Here is a 25,398-nt window from a genome sequence, read left to right as displayed (position 1 = left end):
GTGAATGATTGACTGTTTAAAGGTGAAGGGGATCAGGTAAGGTCTCATAGCATTCTCTCTCTCTCTCTCTCTCTCTCTCTCTCTCTCTCTCTCTCTCTCTCTCTCTCTCTCTCTCTCTCTCTCTCTCTCTCTCTCTCTCTCTCTCTCCTTTCCCTTTTCTTCCATTTTCTTTACATGCTTTCCTTTCATTTTCTTCCCTTTTCCCTTCCTTCTCTCCTGCCAAGTGTCTTTCATTCTTTTCTTGCTTGTTTTTCTTCCATCTTTTCTCCCTTCTGTCTTCTTCGTTCCTTGTATCCCTTCTCGTCTTTTATTCTTTCTTTTTTCCTTTTTAGCTTCCTTCATTTTTGCTTGCTTGCCGTTTTCCTTCCTTCCTTTCTTCTTTTTGTTTCTGTTTTTTCGTGTCTCTGTCTGTCTTTGTCGCTGTTTCTGTCTCTCCTTCCGTGTGTCTTTCCTTCATAGTTTTCCTTCCTAGTGTCTTTCCTATTGTGCTTGTTTCCTTCTTTCTCTCATTCTGACCTTATTCCTCTCTTTCTTTCCCTTCTACCATCTTTCCTACCTTACCTCCTACCATCTCTTTCTTACCGTCCCTCCTACCATCTTTCCTACCTTCCCTTCTACCATCTTTCCTACCTTCCCTCCTACCATCTCTTTCTTACCCTCCCTCCTACCATCTTTCCTACCTTTTCTCCTACCATCTCTCCTACCTTCCCTCTTTCCTACCTCCCCTCCTGCCATCTTTCTTACCTTCCCTCCTACCATCTCTTTCCTACCTTGCTTCCTACCTTTCCTCCTACCATCTCTCCTATCTTTCCTCCTACCATCTGTCCTGCCTTCCCTCTTTCCATCTTTCCTACCTTCCCTCTTTCCATCTTTCCTACCTTCCCTCCTGCCGTCTTTCCTACCTTCCCCTCTACCATCTCATTCCTGCCTTCCTTCCTACCATCTCTTTCCTCCCTTCCTTCCTACCATCTCATTCCTGCCTTCCTTCCTACCAACTCTTTCCTCCCTTCCTTCCCACCATCTTTCTTATCGTCTATCCTACCATCTATCCCTCCCGTTAAATTTTATTCATTTATTCTGTTTCCTTACTTTTTCCCACCACTGTTCCATCTATTCCCAGCTTTTTTCTTATTCCATTATTAATTTTTTCTTCTCGCCTATTGATGAAGATAATGTAAATAAAGGTAACAGTAGTAATGCAAATGATAGATAAAAATGAATGTAAAAATAGATAAGAGAGTGACGAATACAGTGTTGATAAATGAAGATGATGGTGTAAATGAAGGATTGAAAATGAATCGCAGATAAATGCAAAAATTAGTAACAAAATCATGAAGCCAGTGATGAAGATGGTAAATAAAGGTGAAGATGTTAGTAATGAAAAATAACAAAATGTAGGTGATAAAGAAAAGAAGAAGAAGAAAACAGAGAACAATGGTGATACTGTCATGATAACTGGAGGTAACAATACCCTCATTATATTTTGTACACCAGTCTAACGTGTGCCATGGAATCTGTGTGTGTGTGTGTGTGTGTGTGTGTGTGTGTGTGTGTGTGTGTGAGAGAGAGAGAGAGAGAGAGAGAGAGAATATGGAAGAGAGCTAGAAAATACGGAAGGAAGAGAGATGGAGGAAGGAAGGAAAGGAGGGGGAAATTAAGGGAGGGAGGGAGAGAGAGAGAGAGAGAGAAGGAGGCAGAAAATGAAGAAGAAAAAGGGAAGGAAAAAAGAGACAGGAGAGAAGTAGAGGAAGGAGAGTAGGAAGGGAGGAATAGAGGAAGGAAGGAAATGAGAGGCATGAGGAAGAGACAAGTAGAGAATGGAAGGGAAGGAGAGGCAGGACGGAGAGAGGAACAGAGAAAGGTAGGAAGGAAAGGAGAGGCACGAGGAAGGAGAACGGAGGAAGGATGGGAAGGAGAAAGGGACACTGAAAATAAGGAATGAGAATAGAAGAAGGAAACAAGTAAAGGAAGAAGAAATGGAGATTGAAAATAAGGAAGGATGACAGGAATGAACAGGAATGGATGAAAGAAGGAAGGAAGGAGATATAAAAGTAAAGGTGAGGTATGATTTAAGGGAAGTAAAAGTAGAGAAAGGAAGGGAAGAATAAAGGGAAGTAAAAAGGGAGGTTGGGAGAGAAAGAGCAAGGGTAAAATAGATGTGGGTACATGATAAAGGGAGGGAGGGAGGTAGGAAAGGAGAGAAAAAGGTGTTGAGGGAGGGAAGGGAGATAAAGGATGCGATAAATTGGGAGGGGGCAGGAAGAAAGAGAGAGAGGGGGGGGGAGAAAGTGGAAATTATGGAAGGAGGGACGAAGAGAGGGAGGGAGAGTTAGATATATAGAGGCAGGGAGGGAGGGAGGGAGAGGGAGATATGTGAAGGGAGGGAGGAATGGAATGACAGAGGGAGGCTTAAAAGGAAAAGGAAGAAAGGATGTGGCGTAATAAGGATGGAAGAGGAGAGGGAGGGAAGTAACAGGGAAGTGGGAGGAAGGTAAGAGGGAAGGAGGAAGGTAAGAATGGGGAAGGAAAGGGTGAAAATGAGAAGAAAGGAAAGGAAACAGAAAGAAAAGAAGAAAGGAAGGAGATAAGAAAGGAGAGAGAGGGAGGAAGGTAAGAAGAAAAAAGAGAGGTGAGTAAATAGAAACATGAGAGAGAGAGAGAGAGAGAGAGAGAGAGAGAGGGAGGAAGGGGGGGGGCTGATTATGGATGGAGGGGATAGCAAAGTGTTTTGCAAGCGTTCACAAGGGAGAATGAGGAAGGGAAAACATCAAGTGGGAAGGAAGGAGAGAGTGGAGGGAGGAAGTGAAGGAGAGAGGATGGGATTGAAGCTAGGAGGGAAGGAAAAAATAGAAATGGGAGGGAGGAAGGCAAGGAGAGAAAGAAGCGGAGAAAGAGAAAGGGAAGAGTGAGGCAGGGAAGGAGGGAAATAGACAGAGAAAGAGAGAGGGAAGAGGGAAGCTTGGAGGGAAACGGAGGCAAAAAGGGAGAGGGAGAAGAGGAGAGAGAGGGAACAAGGGAGTGGGCAACAAGTCGTTGAGATGAACGGATGGATGGATAGGTGGATGCATGGATAGATACATTGATAGATGAAGGAATGGGTAGATACACATGGATAGGTAGTCATAAATACGTAGCTGGATGGACAGATAGGTAAAGGGAGGAAAATAGGACAAGAAAAATGGGAAGAGAAGAGAAGAGAAGAATGAGCAGATAGGTTTGAGGAGGAGAAAGGGGAGGGGAAGAAAAAAAAAAAAAAAAAAGGAAAATGAGAGAGAGAGAGAGAGAGAGAGAGAGAGAGATTGCAAATGAACATAAAAAATCTTTTAAAAAGATGTAATTTTCCAGTATATTCACACGATATTATTGAAGAGAATTTTTTTTCCCATTGATGGTGTGTGTGTGTGTGTGTACCTTTGTGTATTTATGTACGAGTCGTTCAGTGTACGCATGTAGTATGTGTACAGCATTTGTGTGTATGTGCTTGTTCGTATATTTATTTGTGTTTATAAGGGATGTGTATATGTATGTATTAGTGTCACCTTAAATGTGGCATAGCCAGTTCCGAAGGTGAACAGTAACATGTGTTCATTAAAATGCACATGTGTACACGTGTGTATTAAAACCTTCATGTACTGTGATTTACCGTCTGAACAAACTCACACATATCGACTGAGACTCAACTTTTTCCCAGAAATATCATCCCAGTCTTATGATATGTATCTGTCAGTATAGCAGTTTGACCGTTTAATTAATCTGTCAATCTCTGGTATTTAATCAGTATTTATCCCTTCATTCAGATGACGTACTTTTTATTCTTGCTGTCTATCAGCAATTATATTCACCTCTTGGATATACTTTTCGAACTGTAGGTGTTACTCATAGCCTTGACTTATTCCATCACTGCTTGTGCACTATCCTGATCGAAATATATTGTTAGGTAGTAGCAAGAGTGAAATATGAAGGACCTTTATCGAGGAGGTTCAGATCAGTGGGATTACCCAAGATGTCAAATGATAATAATAATAATAAAGATAATTTAATCCTAAACTTTTGTTCCCACGTAATAATAATATTTTTTTATGCAAAGAAAAAGGAACCAAAGGCCAGGAGTCCGCCAATTGTTCCCTCAAAAAAAAAAAAAAAAAAATCTAGATCCGTTCATTTCGAGATGCCTGGACACACTGCGTTTGAAAGACTGGAGCTTATAGGCAGTAGGAAACACAGACAGAGGGAGACAGTTCCAGAGTTGACCTGCTGCATACATGAAGGACTGAGAGTAACGGCTAACTCTTGCATTAGAGAGTTGGACAGAATAGGGATGAGAGTTTTTTTTGCTAGACGGGTGCTACGCGCCGCCGTAGTGATGAAAGGATGCAGGCAGGCAGTTCAGAATAGCAATGACCATTGAAGTAGTGATAGAAAAGAGATCAAGATGCAACAGTGAAACGAAGAGACAGGGGTTGAAGGGAGTCAGTAGAGGAGGAGAGTCAATGAGACGAAAAGTCTTTGACTCCGCCTTGTTGACTAGAGCTGTATGTGTGGAGCCTCGCCACACATGAGAGTTGTACACTACACAGTAACAACAACAACAACAACAACAACAACAACAATAATAATAATAATAATAATAATAGTAGTAGTAGTAGTAGTAAGGATTACATAGCCCTGTCCTACATCCAGTTTCCTAAATGTACTGGTGGGTTGAAGAAGGACAGAGGACAGACAAACATTTTCCAACAGTCCGACCGGCTCTAGAATGGAACATGGATTCTTCCAGTTGCAAGCTGGATGTGCTAACCGATATTCCACTGATTTCCCGCAAAACAGTACAGAATAACATACTTTGTATCGTCACAGAACCGTATTCTCGTTCGTGTAGTAGGCTTAGTGGCATTACTTTTGGGGAAGTTTATTTTTGCATATTACGACTCTGTATTCTCATGTTGTCAATATCTCTTTAATACAGACACATTTTGCATGAGTGACATAAGAATATATTAATAAGTAATGTGTGGAATAAACGCCGAGGAGGAATTGTTAAGGAAATTCCTAGGTCAGTGAGAATACTGATGTTATTGTTGTATGGAATGAATTCAAAAGGCATACATTTGCCTTTGAAGACCTGCAGGTAACCCACCTCAGCACTATATGCATGATTATATACTCACACCCACACACTCACCAGGTTCACAGCCTTAGAAACCAGTTACTGTAAGCTGGGAATGCAAGATGGCTGCCATATCCGTAAATGTTCATATTTGGTCATAATTTGCAGTAATTTCAAGTGTAATAACAGGTTTCCTGTGGGTTTTAGGGACAACATATTCATTTTTGATAATTTCAGAGTACAGTAATTTGACACCTTTACCTGTAAAATCAACTACTGTAAGCTTGAAATCCAAGATGTACAAGAGTACATTGAAAACCATGATTGTAGTAATTACCCTCCATCCATATTTAATGAAGATGACACTACGCGAATATGTGGAACAGAATCAAGTCTTGTGAAACCTATAAAGGAGGATACAGGCATAAGCAGTTGTGAAAGGTTGCCACCGCACAGTAAAGCATGTGCGTTAGTGATCGATGTCATGCACTGGGTGCATCGTTTGTCGTTTGTGAAAGATGAAAGTTCTCTGTCATTGCACTTAGATACAAACAAGCAATTCTCAGTGAAGTTCCAGCTAATGCCGTGGCAGTTCACCTGTGTTTGATCGCTACAGAAGTCAAATTATGCAGGAAGCAGCAAGACATATGAGGACCGGTAAGCTGAAAACAATAAAAATATATGATGCGTCGCACCAGTACAAAGCACCAGATCCTTCAGCATTCTTTGCTTTCTCTACTAAGCACAGTTACTTGCCTACTTGTTTGATAAACGGTGTCAAGATGAACTCCAGTCTTCAGGTCCTGGTAGCACCAGAATTTATCTGGGTGGTGGTTTCAGTGAAGAAACAAAGTCAATAATGTTGCAGAGTGGAAGTGGAAGTGCAGTCTCTGCCCTTGAATCAATACATGAAGAGGCAGATACTCGTATTATTTTGCATGTCCTGTACAGGCTTCAAGTACACAAAGTTGATCAAGTTATTGTTCATTCAAGTGATACAGATGTTATTGTCCTCTATATATATTATCGTTATTATGCATCCACTGTGTTGAAAGATCTTCCTGAACTCTGGGTCAAGCCAGGAACAGACATTTACCTTCCCACACATAACATTGCCAAAGCACTGCAACCACACAGATGCCTCCCACTTCCAATTGTTCACAGGCAGGTGGGAGGGATACCACCAGCAGTCCCTTTTTTACCTGCAAAAAGGGATGGTTAGTAGCAAGTAAGAAAATTTAGCGGGATCCTTAGGAAGACTTTGGCAGTGATGTCAATGCTATCATAACTGAAGATGTTATCAGTCAGGCTAAGAAGTTACTTGCCACCGTCTACACAAAGAATGCCAAGATGTCAGATGTCTTTTAAAGTGAGATTCGCACTCAGAAATTGTTAACCGACAAGACCACTCTTCTCAATCTCCATGCAGAGCTTTTATGCAGCATCGGAAAGGTTCTGCCTTGGCAACAATCAGCACACATTGCAAAACTTTGCATTCCATAGCTGGATTGATAGCAAAGCAAGCAAAACTTGTGCTATTTCCAGTGGCTGGAGAACTGTGGCCACAAGAGATGCCTACATCCCTTTCTTGTGGTTGTAAAAAAAAAGTTGTTTAAGAAATTGCCCATCTGCCAAACGGAATGTTCCATGTTATCTTGCCTGCGGATGCCGTGGATTTCCAGAGAGCTGTTCCAGATCTCAGTACTTCCAAGATGTTGAGGATAGCTCTGACTCTGATTAGATTTTCTATGAATGTTGTATTTTCTTTTTCTCAGTTTGAACAGGATTATCTCTGTATTGGACTAAATCTCAGTGTTAGTTATTTTATTAGTTGTTATAACGGTTGTCTTAATCTCATACACCATAAACTATGTTATGGTGTAAGGATGAAATATTTAATTACCTGAATATTATTAGGATGATATAAGAGCTTATATTTATGATATGTCCAGTTACTGGCATTTCTCTGATGTGTGTTTTTTATACACCCTGTAACTCGTTGGGTCTGGTTAGTACTTGGATGGGTGACCGCCTGGGAACACCAGATGCTGTTGGCATAACGTTCTCCCTACGTGTCAAGTGGGGTTGGTGGAGGATTAGTGCCCCTCCCTGTAAAACTATTAACTCTAAGCCCTTGTCCACCCCGTTTGGGATACATGGCGTCTGGCAATGAATGAATGAATGAACTATTTTTGCAATATTTCTGTCATTACAAGTATGTAAACTTTCTAAAAAGAGAAGGATGTGTTGTTCATTTTAATACATTGTTAAGTTTATAAAATATTCTGTAGTTTTGAACAAAATCCTTTTTTTCTGAAGACAAATAGTATAATATAGATGGCCTTAAAAACATGAGTAAATATGATTGCATGCGATTTATTTGACAAATCTTCATATCGGTAGCCATCTTGGATTCCCAGCAGTAGTTGGTTTCGAAGGTTGTGCACCTGGATACTGTTCCTGAGGGTCCAAAGATTAAAATGATATGTCACGACCTTTTATAACAACTCATGCCTGGTTTACCAGAAAAAGTGGCTTTTGCCTCCAGGGTAATAGGGAACAAATACTTTAATATTCGGGATTGTGGAATATTGGAGTAGGCTGCTAGCAACAGTAGTTAGCGCAAAAACTATTGATACATTTAAAATTCTGCCAGTCAAATATTTTGAGGCTGTTAGCTGTAAATAATTGTTATTTATACCCAGGTTGAAGTGTACGAGTATGATCGTAGTGACGACAGCTAGACGTTTGCTGAATAATAAGAACAGTAGGGGATTGTGTATGCTCTGTCCTTTACAGATCTTTTGAAGAGAGATTGCATAGTGCATAAAAATTTCTATGATTGTTCTTTCTAACAGGCATGTTTTTTTTCTTTATCTTGCCGGTTTAACAGGATGGTTTGGTGGGTGGGGGAGAGCCTTCCTCTTTTATATCCTTTTCTTTTACACATTGGTTAGATATCGGTAGAATTAGCTTTTTTTTTTTTCCAACAGATATGCTCGCCATGGGCCAACAGGCCTGGTGTCTGTACTTCCTAGGTACACCTATGATACAGTATATGTGAAAGCTTTCACATACCAGATCTGCTTCACCTGGAACAGACTCCCCATGGATATTGTTACTAGCACTACAGCAGAGCATTTCAAAAGAAACCTCTATAGGATTGTTGGTAATATTCCACACTCGTCTGTTTCCTTATTCATGAAGCCATTTTTTTCTCCAGCATCATCATTGTCATTGCTGCATCATTGTTGTCGTCATCGTCATTGTCATCAGTGTGGTCATCATCATCGTCATCATTATCATCATCATCATCATCATCATCATCAGCAGCAGCAGCAGCAGCAGCAGCAGCCGAACATGATACTTTCTTTCCTCCCCCATTTATACCATCATAAATAATATAGCATACGGAGGCTTTTCCTTCATGCAGTGCTACCAGGGGTGCAGGGTGTTCACCACCTCTTGAATATATTGGTCTCGTTAAGCATAGCCTCCACATCTTTCAATAAATAACAATGTCATGGACACTCTTCTTGCCGTCTGAATCTTTTTTACTTGATTTTTGTATAGCATGGTAAAGTTGCCTGAAATAATGCTTCAGTTGTTGGCCATTGGGTAACATGCTATAGTTCATGTCCGAGAGTTTTATGGAGATATTTATGTCGTGTAAATGCAACCTAAGAGTTATATGGGGGGTTTTCTTTTATGTAAATGAAGTCCAAGAGTTATGTGGAAGTTTTTCAGTCATGTATATGCTGTTAGAGACAGTGGATGGTGTGATGTGATGTGATGACTGTTGGAGGAGTAGCCTTTTCAACGACACCTTCCAAACTTCTCTTGAATTTGCTTTTCAGTTGCTTGACTTGATTCTTTTATTTTCTTTCTCTTTTTCTCCACATATGGTAGAGGGTCTCCTTTGTTTCTTCTAGCCTAGCCGAACTAGAGAGGAACTGCCCTGTGATGGTATCTTGATCTTCGTTGAATGGTTCTTTCTTTCCTCATGGGATGGTCTCCCACGACTTCTTGGCCATGGTAGCCTTGCATCACTAAAGGTAGTACTGGATTGGCTGTTACCATTACCGTCTAGCTGCCAGTCCAGCCTAATGCATTTTATTCGTCCCCTAGATCCATAGCCACGAGCAAGTTCCAGCCAACAGACGCCCGTAGCGCCTTCCCCTGTTTTGACGAACCCTCCTTCAAGAGCACCTTCTCCACCACACTTGTGAGGCCATCAACAGGATATATTGCACTCTCAAACATGCCAGTCCAGGTATATACAGATTTTTGGAGACTTGTATGGGTAGACTCATTATTTTTGTTAGATTTCTGGGAAGCTGCGTGACAGTGTGAGTTCTAAAAACCTCTCTCAGCCATGTACTATAGAGTCCCTCTGTCCAGTACATACACACTTTTGGAGACTATTGAGGCGCAATTAAATCGTTTTTTACGGGTAACAGAAAGCTGAGGGTAGAATCTCTCTCTCTCTCTCTCTCTCTCTCTCTCTCTCTCTCTCTCTCTCTCTCTCTCTCTCTCTCTACATATACAGTATATAGATATATATATATATATATATATATATATATATATATATATATATATATATATATATATATATATATATATATATATATATATATGATTAGGGGCTCCTCTCTATACCTTCCATTGAAAATAGAGATAAGTTGATATCAGATTTTACCATGATGGAAGTACTGTAGTAGGTGGGGGTATCCACCATCCACTCATTGATTTAATGCTATCTTTGGGTGACTACATATGGTAGTGACAAGCCAGTTGGTTACCTGTAAACCAAGGAACCATATGCTGTGGTACAATGGATGGTAACCTTATTGATAGTAGGATAAGGCACTTCAGCTTGATTGAGCCTGTAAGGGTTTATCTCCAAAAGGAAGCTGAAGTTTAATGCGCTCATACTACCGCTCAGGGGTTAGTAAGGCTGATCGCCTGCATGTTGGGTATGTGTAACTTACCCACGGGCTTTTACTGTTGATGGGGTAGAAGAGGATTGGGTGATGGGTATATGGATGGATGGAAATATTCACTCCGAAACATGATGAAGTAAGAACCCCCCTGAGATCCAAGATGCCCCATGAAGCAGGCTGAGTAAGGTCATATTTGCCAAGTCTGTCCCAGGATTCACCTAAAATAGTCTTCTCTTCCTTAAAACCATCCAAATGTTCCTCTCCCGAAGCCCCTGGAGGGAAATTCCACATGCCCTCTGGAGTGAAGTGGCAATGTGGATATTTTGCCAGTTCACCTAAAACAGTCTCCCAAGTCCATCTATGCATCCTTAAGGCCTTCTGTACATCTCTAACTCCTCTCTTTTCCCCACGCCCCCAGAGAGAGGTGCCAGATGTCCCCAGAAGTGGCCTGACTGAGGTAATCTTTGTCAAGAGTGTCCCAATGGTCACCTACCTGGCTTGCTTCATTGTGTGCGACTTTGAACACATGGAATCTTTAACTAAGGACAATAAGAAGTTCAGGGTCTATGCCACATCTGACCAGGTAATAAGGGACGGTCAGGGGAGGTAAGGGAATATAGGGAGAAATGATTGTGAGTTAAATTATAATAAGGTAACTTTAATTACTTTTGTTTTTTGTGGAGAATTTTATATGTTGGAGGTGAGGCTCTGTCACTAGAGTAAGGAGTGGTTGGGGGAAGGTCAGGAAGCTGTTGCCTCTCCTGACATTGAGAGGGCTTACCCTCCCTGCTAAGTTGCCACTGTATGCAGCATGTGTTAAGATTGTAATGCTGTAAAGTAGTGAGACTTGGACAGTAAAGAAGGAGGATATTTATAGACTCAAACATAGAAGACTTATAATGATTAGATGGATGTGTAGTGCATCCTTGAATGAGAGGCCTGGGGGGGGGGGTTAGGATTGTGACTGAAGAGTTGAAAGGTAGGATGTGACTTGAATGTAGTAGTGTTGTGATGAGGAGAGGTAGACTGAGATAGTTATGGCATGTTGAAAGGTTGGAAGATGACAGCAGGGTATGGAAGGTGAGAGGTGTAAATATCAGGGGTAGGGTTACAAGAGACAAAATGAAAAACACGTAGGATGAGGTCATAAAATGTGACCTCAGTGATAAGGGATTGAATTGGGAGGCTGCCAGAGATCGAGCAACGTGGAGAGCCAGTATTAGGTGATCAAAGTCGGTGCATGCAGGTGTGTTGGAGCCTTTATAAACTAAATGAAATGATGTCATTACTCAGAATAAGAATTCAGGATCTATGCTATGTTCAGCTGAATAGATAATGGGCGATAAGAGAAGATAGCTGAGGATTGGCTGAAATACATTAGAACTGATGCGTGAATTAAGTATAAGGCTGTGTTGAACATGTTAAAGCCTTGATACATGATAAGTTCATGATCTGTGCCATACCAGATCAGATAGATAAGGAGTGGTAAGAGGTGGGTAACAGTTACGGAAAGATAAGAATGGGTTTGACTGTATGAAGGCTGCCAAAAGTAATTTGGTTCACTTTTTGAATCCGTTAAAGCTTGGACCCGTTTCGGTTTCGTTTCATTTCGTTTCGTTTTTGAAGGCTCCAACAAGCTTGCATGCGTCGGCCTTGGTCACCTAATGACGGCTCTCCATGCTGCACGGTCCATGGCAGCCTCCCTGTTCAGTCTCTTAACCCTGAGGTCACACTTAATGACCTCATTCCACGTCCTACCCCTTGCAACCCCACCCCCAATATTAACACTTCTCACCTTTTGCACCCAATTATCATCCCCCATCCTCTCCACATGCCCAAACCATCTCAATCTACCTCTCCTCATCACAACACCAATACACTCCAGTCCCATCTTACCTCTCAACTCTTCCATCGTAAACCCTGCCCCCCCAGGCCTTGCACTCAGGGACGCACCGCACATACACCTAATCATTGTCATTTCTGTACGTTTGAGCCTGCAGATATCCTCCTCCTTTACCGCCCAGGCCTCGCTACCATACAGCATCACACTCCTGACACATGCTGCATACAGAAACCCCTTAGCACGTAAGGAGAATCCTCTCAGTGTCAGGAGAAGCGACAGCTCCCTGAACTTCTTCCAACCACTTCTCATCCTAGCCACAGAGCTAGCTCCAGCCCCACCTCCAGCACATAACATGTCTCCCAAATAACAAACTCTTCCACACACTCAAAGAGATTCACCAGCAAGTTCAATCCTTTCACGCCTGACAGTCTCCACCTGCTCTCCCCGACACGCCTCACACATAAAATCAGCATTATCTCGTAGTCTACCTCTAATACCACTACATCTCTTGTGCACCCATTTATCACAAACACTGCACAAGATGGAATTACTTCCCACGCCCTTGTGGCAAACTGCACATGGCCACTCTCCCTCGTCTTTGACTGTACTGCCACCAACCCTAGATATCATCACTTTTGTTTTATCTGCATTTACCCTTATGCCCTTGTGTCCCATACCATCTCTCCACTTCCAAAATCTTTCCTCCGCCTCCCTTTCATTCTCTGCAATCAACACCAAATCATCACCATACAACATCTCCCACGGAAGTCCGTTTCTGAAGTCACATGAGAGGGCTTCAAGTACCTTGATAAACAACATGGGACTCAAAACTGACCCCTGATGCACACCAACGTTCACGGCAAACTCATCACTCAGATCTCCATTCACTCTTACCTGGGTGCGAACACCCACATACATGGCCATAACCACCCTAACCAGCCACTCTTCGATCTTAAGCTTTCTCATTGCCCACTTCACCACCTCTCTAGGGACTCTGTCAAAGGCCTTTTCCAAATCAACAAAAACAAAATACAGATCCCTTTTCTTTCCAGTATATTTTTCCTGAAGCTGCCGAACAATGAATATGGCATCAGTGGTCCCCTTGCCTGGCATAAACCCAAACTGCATCTCATCAGTATTCATTCTTTCTCTAATCATAGCTTCTAGAACTCTCTCCACTACCTTCATTATCTGATCTAAAAGCTTTATTCCTCTATAATTCCCTCTTTCCAGGGCATCATCCTTCCCTTTGTACACGTTTACAATTACACTCTTCAGCCAATCGTCTGGGACAACACTGTCATATATAATGATATTTATCAGGTCAGTGACTAACCTCGCCCCTATATCTCCTGAGGCCTTCAACATTTCAGCAGTCAACCCAGACACGTTTGCTGCCTTCCCCACCTGCATCCTGCCTATTGCCTCACTCACAGTAGCAGCATCAATCAAAGGCCAAGAGCCAAACACTGGATCTGCTAGGTCCAAACCTTCCCTGTCCCAGTCAAACTCCTCATTCAACAACCGGCTATAATGCTCTCTCCATGCATCTATATTATCCCCACTATTCACCACTACTCTTCCTTCATCATTCTTCACACACTGCTCACCTGTAATATCCCGATTATCCCTCTTCATCTGATTTGCCACCTTAAATATCATATTTCTCCTTTCCCCATGATTTAGGTTATCAAGTAAAAGTCTGTGTGACTTAGACTTCGCCCTGTATACTTCTCATCTAGCCCTACTCATGGCAGCCAAGTATTCCTCCTTGTTACCACCTTTCTTCCATTCCTGGAAAAGCCTTCTTTTCTCCTTAACTGCAGCTTCTACACCCTCATCCCACCACCAAGTTACTTAATGTCTTGGTGGGCCTCTTGTCCAACCGCACATTACATAAGTAACTCTCAAGAGGTTGTTCTTGAGGGCTCTGTACTGTTCATTAACGCCTCTGTCTGCGGCTCCCTGTTCAGCCACCACTCTCCTCATCTCGCTATAGAAGGCATCCCTTACTGCTTGGTTTTCCAGCTTCCATATTTTCCTCCTAGGTACATAAGTCCTCTTTTTCATCATTCGTTCTCTAAGCACCATTTTACAAGTCAGTAGTTTGTGCTGCTGCACACACTCCTCGCTTCCTATAGCTTTAACATTCCCCACTAACCTTCTATTAGCCCTCCTGACCAGAAAAGTTCATGATCTTTGTCATCCCAGATAAGGAGAGATAAGGGAGGATATGAGGAAATAAAAGGTTTTTGAAGTTGGTGTTGCCTTACCCTTGTCTGTCTGGCCAAGGAAACTCAAGCAAGCAGCCACCTTCCTGTGGCAGACAGCACCTCTCCGGGGTCAGAACAGAGTCCTTCCACATGGCACGCTACAGGGAAAATGGAGGAGGCATACTTCCCAAGAGAATGAGCTGTTATTGTTGTTGTTGCTCAACCCCAGTCAATCTGACTGAGCAGACCTATCAATCTTGGTAAGCAACCACACCTGGGGTTGTCCCATAGGTTCCCTACACTGTTGATATGTCTATGCCTTAGTGTGGCATGAGCTGTGCAGTGCTCCTTTATGTGTGATATATTATGTGATCCTGTTCTACAAGCTGGACATAAGTAATCTGCGTGTGCCCCTGATATCAATGTAGTCTTTGGCAGGGAGGACTTTAGTTTCAGAGTATTATCTGTGGGAGTGGTTTTGTTTCAGCCAGTGGTGATGCATAAGGCATTTTTCTTTATGCTTTGTGTATAGGAGATATGTATGAGGTGTAATCTCAGCCTAGACTGTGACCACTTGATTAATGTGGATGAGTTCTATGACTGGGAGTCTTTTTTTAAGGCCAGCTATTGGGCTTTTGCCCCACATCACTCCCATAGTAGTACCTCCTGGGACAATTAGTAACCATCCACCTACTGTACTACCATTTTGGTGTTCTAGCAGGTGCAACACCTTACCCAAAGGTGACCCAGGACTATGCAGGGCAGGGGCATCCATTTTCCCTGATCTGGATACAGGCTCCAGCCGCATACCCTGGGAGATGAAATGTGATAATGAGATAAGAATGTGTCAGATTATATTAGAGTTGATAATATAGTGTTCATTTAGTGTAAGGTTGATTCAAACACAGTGAAACTGTGACTCAAGATTGTAGGAAGTACAGTCACGACCCGGTATATGGCCGTTTGGTAATCGATAAATTGATAGAATGATAAATAAAGAAAAGTTATACCCAGTTTCGGGTTAAAGAATGCAAAAGTCACTTATACAATAACTGTAGTGGCCTCGTATGACACTCTGATGCATATGCAGTGCTGCATGCACAAGCCAACAGTCAGATGTTTGACCCAAGATGGCCTTTGTGACAACCACCAGCACCGAGGAAAGGAAGCGCCGAGGCCATAAACGAGTGGGGTGCAAATGTTATGTCCTACCTCAGCTGCCTCTGTCTTGTCTGTCATGTCTTCATCGCTGCCAGGCACACTCCTGTACTTCCTCCCACTGCTACACACATGTGTTATACTGCAGCCTCATCACTTTGCTCTGTCATGTCTTCACTCCTTCACTCTCCCCATCACTCTTCGCCTCCTCCTGAGGGTGATTGTCCATGCCCTTCAACAGTCCCCCACCCTGGGGGGGGGGGAAGCTTAATGGTGGCTTGGATTGGCCTAGACTTACTACAGGTGAGTGGCAGCTGTGTTGAGATATTAGGTTACATGGCCGTTGACTCCCAGCGTATCCTTAATGAACGCATGTAAAATTGACATTGATATACGATAGATCGATATGCGATAGGTTTTCACGACGTAACTCTATTACCTACATGGTCCTGACTAAAATACTGGGTCTGTCTTGCCTCACCAGGTAATTTTGGATGATAATGAGAGATAGAAGGGAATAAGAGGAGATGAAAGAATTTAAAAATAGGTTAGACAAAGGTTATTTTGAACCGGTTGAAACTTTGACACTGTTTGATATGAAATTCAGGATCTGTGCTATGCCAGACCAGGTAGAAAAAGGGTGATAAGAGGCAGGTAATAGGAGGAATTTGTAGATAAGAGGAAATATAGTTATAAGTAAGGGGAGATACTTGTAGGTAAGAGGATGTTATTACAGATAAAAGTATTACAAAAACTAAAAAATGGTAAGAGTGAATTAAATGGCATCCAGATTATTCTCACATATAATCTCACAAATTTTTGTGGTCTTAGTCTGTTCTTAATATCCACAATCTGGTCCCAAATCTTGCCTGCCAGATCCACCAAGAAACTGCCGTTTCCCCTTTATCTCTGTGCCATTGTCCTTTGTCATTAGTCACACTCGCAATCTCTACAGCTTCATCTTCACCCAGTCCTGTCTGTACAGTAATATGCCATATCTTGCTTATAATCTGCTTAATCTCACCACCTTCTCCTCAGATCCAAAGAGCCAACTACTCCCTTGATTTGGGCGTCAGTGTGCTCAACTACTTCGAGGACTACTTCCAGGTTGAATATCCACTGCCAAAACAAGGTAGGCCTAAGTATGGTGGTTGTTTGGTGATATCTATCTATCTATCTATCTATACTTTATAATTATATATATATATATATATATATATATATATATATATATATATATATATATATATATATTATTTATTATTTATTTAATTTATTTGCTGATAAGTCATATATCCATAGAGTAAATCAGATTCATAAATATTTTGAAAAAAGAAAGAAAGAAAGGGGAACCGTGAAATTTTCAGAACATTTTTGTGTATTTGAACCTTTAAACTAAGGTAGTAGTTGGATAGAATGCTACCATTAACCCTGGGAGATACTACCATGAGAGTGAAGTGTTACTGCAAGCTTGTTAACTAGTCACATAGTCATCATAATTAAGTCAGGGAACATTCAGCCACAAGTACACTCACTTGGAGTACCTTCTTCTGAGTGACTGTACATAAAGTTGAAGTCCAAGATGAGACTCTTACAGTGTTACAGATCTTACTACACATCTCAAATTTCTTTCTTTCCAACACTTTAAAACAACTGTTGGAAAGTAATTAGCTGGTTTAGCACATAGTTTACCTTCCAGTCCATAGGAAACACCAGCTTTACCATGGCCATCCCCAATATGGGGATTCTTTAAGAGCAAGCATGGCTTAATTTCTTTTGTATGTATTTACTCATTAACACATAAAAGTGAGTGTTGCCATTTAGTATCTCCATTGGTGTCTCCACCTTTTACTGAACATATAAATTATGCTTGCTTTACCCACTGCACTGGAATAGCTCTTGTCAGCAGCCTCATAAAATACACTGCAGTACTTGACAATCTCCATACTAACCTACCTGTGTGTGTGCTTGTTCACCTGTTCATCAGTCCATTTCAGTCTTTCTTTCCAACATGACTACCATCCTTGACTTCATCTGTTTATGTCCACCGGTATATTGTCTGCCAGTATTTCATTTATCTGTCCATCCATCCATAACTCCACATACTCATCTGTCTGTTTACTATTTTATTTACCAATTTATTTCTGTCCCTTCACCAAACATAATCATGATCTCTAGCTTCATCTCTAGCTCCTTGAATTACTGAGCATTTTAATTTCATATCTTCCTAATTTCCTGTATACCAGTCTATCTGACTGTCCATCCTTAACTCAGTCTATTTCTCTGGCTGTGTCAGCCACTCCGTCTATAATTATATTGTACCTACACACCCACCCACCTGTCCACCTATCCTTCAGTCTGTATACCTCATTGCATTTTTAGTGGTTGAAAAAATCAGGATAATGAAGATGATGAGAGTGTATTTATTTATTTATTTATCTCATTATATATCAGTCTCTTTATCCACCTACCTTCCACAATGCATGATCATCATCCCTGACTTCATCTCTAGCCCCTTGGAACACTGGGCTCTTAATCTGTTCATAATTACACTTACCTTCTTCCTATACATATATTTTTTTCCATCAGCCTCTATCCTTATTTTTCCCTCCAGATATGATTGCCATCCCTGACTTCATTTCTGGTGCAATGGAACACTGGGGCCTGATTACATACAGAGAGACCAACATGTTGTACGACTCCATCACCTCCTCCTCATACAACAAACAGAGGGTTGCAGCTGTAGTGGCCCATGAGTTGGCGCACATGTGGTTTGGCAACTTAGGTGGGTGTGCATAAATGTGGAGGAGTTAGATTTGGGTAGGTTTGGTTTGATAAGTTAAGGCAGTGTTGGGTTAGGTAGGTTAGGCTAAGTTAAAGTGGAAGAGTTAGATTAGGTGGGTGTACACAGTGGTAGTTTGTCGGGTTGTAAAGTTAAATGGGTGAGAGAGTGGGGGGATAGCTGAGTGGGAGGGTTTGTGTGTGTGTGTGTGTGTGTGTGTGTGTGTGTGCATGCTCGCGTGCACACCAGAAGTGTAACCAGAGGAGTGTGTGCACATCAGTACCGTAGCCAAAACGGTGGCCACCCCTGAGGTATACCTGGCCACCTCAGTGACCAAGAGAAAATCCCTAGAATCCCCCCTAAAGATTTCATCGTTGGCCACCCTAAAATTAGTCTTGGTCATCCCATTTTTAAAATCCTAGCTACGGGTTTTGTGTGCATGTGCCTACCTATTAATATACACGCTTTCTTGCATCGGAATGGTCAGTAAAGTATTTATCTGTGTCTGATGCAGTGGCTTCTATCAAGTGCTACATGACAGTCATCCAGATGTATCACAGAATGAGACTTACTTGTGTTGGAGGTGTGACTAGGAATTGCATGTAATGTAGCTCCAGTCTAGTGTAGGGCACTAGATAACTGGGATACCTGTAAGAAGTTTGGTTGGAAGAGATTCACATTTAATCATATTGCAACTAATTTAGTATGTTCAAAAAGAGACATTCAACTTCATGTAAGACACGTGTCACTCCGGTACAGTCATGCCTCAGTATGCTGTGGTTGAATATGCAATCGTTTGATAGAATATGATAAAAATAAGAAGTTATGCCCAGTTTCAGGTTAATGATTGCAGAATTCACTTGTACATGTGGTGGCCACGTATACAATCCTGTGTGTACACGGTGCTGCCTGTGTAAGCCGACAGTCAGACATTTTGGTCAATATAGTCTACCAGTGTTGACATGCACAGAACCCCAATCTGAGGTGTCTGTGCATGTGGGCTGCTTCATGTCACTCCTTTGAAAACCCCATCTAGCACGTCCACTTGCTCACGTGTCCCACAGCTGTGATTGTCTTCCTTGTGTTCCCTGTGTTATATAACCAGCCATCTCACGTGTTATATAACCAACCATCTCGTGCATGCAGTGCCATCAAAACGCCATCGCTATTGCCAGATATATTAAGTGGAAGGATAACTACTTTTGTGTGAAATACTGAAATTTGTGCCTTGGAAATTACGTCTGGCAAGAGTGCTACATGTGGAACGTTTGGTGCTTCTGAGGGCACTGATTATAAGCCTAAAAGGGGAGACCATAGTCCTTTGATGTGAAATTGGACATTGTTAAGTGCCATAAGGACGGGCAGAGGGCGAACAAGATTGCTGAAGCCCTTAAGCTGCCTCAGTCCCTGGTCTCTGCTGTATTAAAAAAAAAAAAAAATCCTAGGCTGTCCTAACTACATTACAAAATGTACCTATCCTGACTGCTAAGTGCCTAATTAAAACTAGGAATTCCAATATACAGATGGACGATAAATTACTTAACCAAGCGAAGCAGCCCCTGCATCATAGTTTCATCTGCACCAAGGCACTAAATCTGTGGAAGGATCTCAAGGAAAAGAGAGGAGTGGAAGTGAAGGAGTAGTTCAAGGCAAGAACTGAGTGGTTTAAGTGGTTTAAAGTCCATGCTGACCGTAAACATGTGACCAGGCAAGGGGAGGCTCCTAGTGCTGACTACGTGTCAGCTGAGGCCTTCCCTGCCAAACTGAAGGCAGTCATTGAGGACGGGGGATAATCTCCAAAAAAAGGTCCTAAACTTTGATGAGATGGACCTGTTTTGGAAATGTATATCCCAGGAAACCTACATCAGCAAGGAAGAATGACATGTGCCAGGCTTTAAGGCAGCCAAGGACCGCTTCACCCTCCTGGTACGAATGCAGAGGGGGAGGGGGAGGTCGTAAGCTGAAACTCTTGCGTGTCTATCACTGGGAGAACCCCTGGGCACTGGCAGAGTACATTAAAGATATCCTGGGGGTTGTTTGGAAGAGTAACTCCAAGGCTTGGTTGACCTTCACAGTCTGGCTGTTCCTACATGGTAGGTTACCTGTCCCCCCCTCCTGTGTGACTGTGCAGGCTAGAGCAGATTGACCAAGAGCATTCTCTTGCTGGTAAACAATGCCCCAAACCACCCTGATGGCATGACGGATTGGGTGGACAACATAAAAGTGGTGTACCTGTCCCCCAACACTACAGCATTGGTCCAGCCTTATGGACCAAGGTGTTGTCATCACCTTTACACCCACTTCCTTTGCCATACCATCGAGCAGATGGTGAGGGCGAACAACTCAGGGTAGACTGACACAGTGTGATGGCTTTGGAAGAAATGTAATATCATAAACGCCATCGATAACATCACGACGGAATGGAAAGAGGTACGCTGAGCACGCTCAATGGTGTCTGGAGGAAAGTCTGGCTGGAGTGTGTTCACTCCTTCATGGGGATCCCTGCAGTGAAGGGCATCCATCATGAAATCCTTGACCTCTTCCATGAGACAGGGTTTGACAAGGGTGATGTGCAGGAGATCCTGGAGAACCATACCGAGCAGCTGTCCACAGAGAAGCTCATTGAGCTAAGGGTACAGGGAACGGAGGCATAGGAGGGTGCATGGCGAGGATGGTGAGGAGTTCAAGCCCATTCATGTTCTGGACATTGACACTAAAGAAGTTCCTTGCTAAGATTGATGATGCCATTGCCTACAAACAGGACAAGGACCCAAACCCAACAAGGAGTGATGTGTTGCCATACAGTCACCAGAGAGGTCCTGGTGACTAAGAAGAAGGCAGCACAACAGACCACCATCACCATCTTCCCCCTTGCAACAACCAGCAGCACCAAGGAAGATACCAGGCCATGAACGAGTGGGAAGTAAACACTACGCCCTGCTTCACCTGCCTCTGTCTTGTCTTCATATCTGCTTCGCTCACCCCTGCACTTCCCCCACCACCTACGCTTCCCACCTGCCTCACCACTATGCTCTCCTTCGACCTTACCACTTCTCTCTTCCTTGGTCTCATCCATTTTCTTTCCCCATCATTCCTAACCTCCTCCTGAGGACGTGGAGTAATTGTCCAGACCCTACAGCTGCCCACCAGCCTGGGGGGGGGGGGTACCCATGGTGACAACCTGGACCAGCCTAGGACATCAAGTAGGAGGCAGCAGTGTTAGAGGTTTTAGGCTACACTGCTCTGGGCCCCCTTCCCTATACCCATTTAGCTCCATGCTGAATCAGCGTCATTATGCGATTTCTTAGTATGCATTCCATTTTCACTTGACGTAACCTGATCGCATGCCAGGGCATGACTGTAATAGTTTGCTTATCGTAAAAGGGCATCATAGGTCTGCCAGAGATTCTGTGCTCTCAAAAGCAGGCCCAAATGTCACACTGTTAAGCTCTTCCAGTACAAGGACATACAGTCGACCCTCGATCCAGTGGACTGGTAGGGGGGTACAAGTGTCCGTTGCTTGTAAAAGTCCGCCGTTTGATAATGAAGGGAAAAATAGCCTAGAACTTGAAAAGTGGCAAAAGAAATATGATGGTATCGAAGATGAGGTGCAGTGACACTATCGCGGACTATACCTCATACCAGTTAATCTGGCCAGGCATGTATGGCAACACTGTTCCTGCCGAGATTCTGATTGGCTGGAGGTGTTTGTTCGATTTCGTTGCTGCTAAAACTGATACTCTTTTCATTATCAGATGTGATACTGAGTTTGTCGACAATACAATCGTCAAAAGCAATAGGAAATCCGTTAGATACTTAACAACAATGAAGTTTTCGTAAGAAGATAGAGATATTGAGTCAACAAAGTATTATAACAGTCCAAGTCAAGGTCAGCATTCGAACAATTCTTTTAAATCTCCGACACTCCGTAATATAACAGAAAATTAAGGAAACCAGCTTAATCTAAGCATTGGTATAACTCACATTTAAATTTTAAGATCAGTCCGCACCCTTAAATCGTGCCACAACTCTGAATAATTAAAAATTCTAATGAAAAGACTAGTTCTGCGGGGAGGGAGGTTTGAAAAAATCGCGAAAAATCAAAGTAGGCTAAAGGAAAACTATTTCATTATATATCCTCTATTATCACAGTATGGACTGATCTTAAAATTTAAATGTGTTATACCAACGCTTAGATTAAGCAGGTTTCCCTAATTTTCTGTTATATTACGGAGTTGTTCGAATGCTGACCTTGACTTGGAGTGTTATAATACTTTGTTGACTCATATCTCTATCTTCTTACGAAAACTTCATTGTTGTTAAGTATCTAACGGATTTCCTATTGCTTTTGACGATTGTATTGTCGACAAGCTCAGTATCACGTCTGATAATAAAGAGAGTATCTGTTTAAGCAACAACGAAATCAAACAAACACCTCCAGCCAATCAGAATCTCAGCAGGAACAGTGTTGCCATAAATGCCTGGCCAGATTAATTGGTATGAGGTATAGTTTACCTCACAATACCTCGTTTTCTCTGGACCCATTATATTACGACTTGCTTTATGGTGTTCTGTGCAGTACAGTACAGTACTGTGTTACAGTAATTTTTTATGTTCAACTACAGTATCATTTGTTTTTGTATCTGTAAAGAGAAATACAGTATGTCTATCTATCTATCTATCTATAGCCCGACGCCCTAATCCCGCAAAGGGTGGCCGCAGACAAAACGCCTCCAAGTCACTCTGTCACCCACCATTTGACTCCCCTCCCCCCAACTCACCCCCCCCTCCCTCATATACCTCTCAACTCCATCCCTCCACCTCATCCTCGTTCTACCCCTCCCTCTCCCTCCCTCCACCTCACCCACATACACCCTCTTAGTCAGTCTTTCACTCTCCATCCTCTCCACATGTCCAAACCACCTCAGTGTATTTCTCCTAATCTTTTCAACCACATCCCCATCTACCCCACAACGTTCCTTCACTTCTTCATTCGTCAACCTGTCCCTCCATGTCACTCCACATGCTCCTCTCAAGTAACTCATTTCCACTGCTCTCACTCTTGACTTGTTCCCCTCTTGCAAGGTCCACGCCTCGCTTCCATACGTCAGAGTAGGGATCACAATACCATCATGCAGACAGTATGTACAGTAGTTAGAAATGACAAACTTTCAAATAACGGACAAACAACCTGTGTCCGGAGCGATTTTCTGTCAGCAGATATTGTCCGTTGCTTCCGAAATTCATTGATTCCAGGTCCGTAGAATCGAGGGTTGACTTTTATAATAGGTCTTGTTTAATGTCAGACTATTTTATTCAGCTAACACTTTGATTATTTATTAGTTTTCTTTGTTTTCATTCAGGCATTTAATTTTATCATGCTTCAGAATGCTGGTGCATCATCATCATTATCATCCAGACCTCTTTTTCCCATGCTAGGGTAGGGTGAGGAGTAGCAGCATCCAGACAGCCAAAGTTTGCCCAGTTCAATGGGCCACGCTTCCATTCACTCACCATTCAAGCCCTCAAAATCCTGGCTCCACCACATAGGCCAAAAAAAATTTCAATACATTCAGTAACTTCACATATACCTATCTGCTAGAGCCAGTCCGAATGCTGTTAAGTAAAAAGGGGTGCCAGGTCCTTGGTTATGCACTTCTCCGCACAAAATTCATCCAGCCAGCTCAGTCATTTGTCAGTCCCTTGGCCTCACCAGCCTTCCATACTTCTCTTCCTCACACATTCATCCACCATATCCCTCCACCTTCTTCGTGGCCTACCTCGCCTCCTCCCTCCTTCAGATTTGCTCAGATATCCCATTTTCACCACTCTATTGTCAAATACCTTTTTGACCACTCTATTGTCATCCATTCTCTTCACATGACCAAACCATCTCAGTACACTCTCTTCGATTTTGGTGTCCACAGACTTCCTCACTCCACATCTTTCACAAATCACATTATTCCGTATCCTATCCACTCTCTGTACTCCACACACATTCCTCAGCAGTCCCATCTCCACTGCTGTTACTTTTGACTTTTCATTTTTGTACCACACAATAGTCTCACATCCGTATGTTAAAGTTGGCACTAACAGTCCTTCATGTAAGCCTCACGCAACTGAAACACTGAAGCCTCTGGTCCTTATCAAGGCCTTCATACCACCAGCCAGTTTCCTTCCCTGTGTCGCTCTACTCTCCACTTCTTTTGCACATTTTCCTCCCTTTTCTATCACTCTACCCAGGTATTTGAACTCTCTCACTATTCACTGTAACATCACACTGGGAGTCACTGTTCTCTCTCAGTTATCATCACTTTACACTTATTTGCATTTACTGTCAATGCACAATGCTCACAGACATCTACAAAACTCAGTACTAGTCTACCAAGCTCTTGTGTGGTATTTGCAAGTAGCACAGCATCATAAGCATACAACAGATTTGAGATATTCCAGCCATCATCATTCATTACCAGTGCCATCCCTCTCTCCATTACTCATGTTTTTACTTCTCTCATCTCCCCATCCATATGTGTATTAAACGGCCATGAGGACATCACACAACCTTGTCGCACGCCCACACTGATCGTGAACCATTCACTTAGATGCTCATTTACCCTTACACCATCATAGCAACTCCTGAGAGTCCTGACAGTACCTAGCAGCTTACCATTCACACTGTACATGCGCAAAACCTTCCCCAATCATTCTCTGTCTGCTTTATTGTATGCTTTTTCCAGATCCATAAATGCCGTAAACACCTTAGAGTCCTTCTCACTTGCCCTCTTCATTATCTGTCTCACTGCAAATATTTAATCCACACATACTTTGCCACTCTTAAAGCCACGCTGTTCGTCATTCACTAGGACTTCTGTCATCTGACCTACTTTCTCTGTAATAATTCCTCCATATACAGTAAACCCTCGATATAATGAACCCTGGTATTGTGAAATTCGGATATAGCAAACGGCCAAAGCGCGACCGAACTTCCCCTGGATTTTGCAAACAAAGGTCGTTAAGTGAGGGGGAAGTTCAGGAATCAGCCCACGGTGACAACAGCATCCCTTCCTGGCACAATAAGTGTACTTCAGCAGCATCTCTTCCTGGCACAGAAAGTGTACTGTAACAGTATTACATTATACTGTATTCTTATTATAGGTATTGTATTTATATGTACAACTTCATACAGTATTGTATTTACATGTACAACTTCATAAACCATTGAATTTTCCATGTAAACTTCATAGAGTTAGTTCAGGTTATGTTTGAGCATGTAGGACTGAATGGCTTCCCTTATATAGTGAACTGTGTTCGGTAATCCATCGGAAATACCGACTCCTTGTATATAGCGA

General features: G+C 42.5%; 1 protein-coding gene across 1 annotated transcript in view; it reads left to right on the top strand.

The window, feature by feature from the left end:
* LOC145400495 (glutamyl aminopeptidase-like) overlaps positions 1 to 25,398 on the top strand; it is an 87,407-nt gene that overhangs the window by 8,300 nt on the left and 53,709 nt on the right. The window contains exons 2-5 of the mRNA XM_080273039.1: positions 9,236 to 9,380; positions 10,472 to 10,636; positions 16,306 to 16,399; positions 17,882 to 18,052. Of these exons, the coding sequence (XP_080129165.1) occupies positions 9,236 to 9,380; positions 10,472 to 10,636; positions 16,306 to 16,399; positions 17,882 to 18,052 (575 nt within the window). The remainder of the gene's footprint in view (positions 1 to 9,235; positions 9,381 to 10,471; positions 10,637 to 16,305; positions 16,400 to 17,881; positions 18,053 to 25,398) is intronic.

Source organism: Coenobita brevimanus, chromosome 1, assembly GCF_032717465.1.
Source record: "Coenobita brevimanus isolate Jiangsu-jjx chromosome 1, ASM3271746v2, whole genome shotgun sequence".
In the NCBI taxonomy this organism is placed as follows: Eukaryota; Metazoa; Arthropoda; class Malacostraca; order Decapoda; family Coenobitidae; genus Coenobita; species Coenobita brevimanus.
Note: the sequence above shows the minus strand (reverse complement) of the source record. Positions and strands in the feature narration are given on the sequence as shown.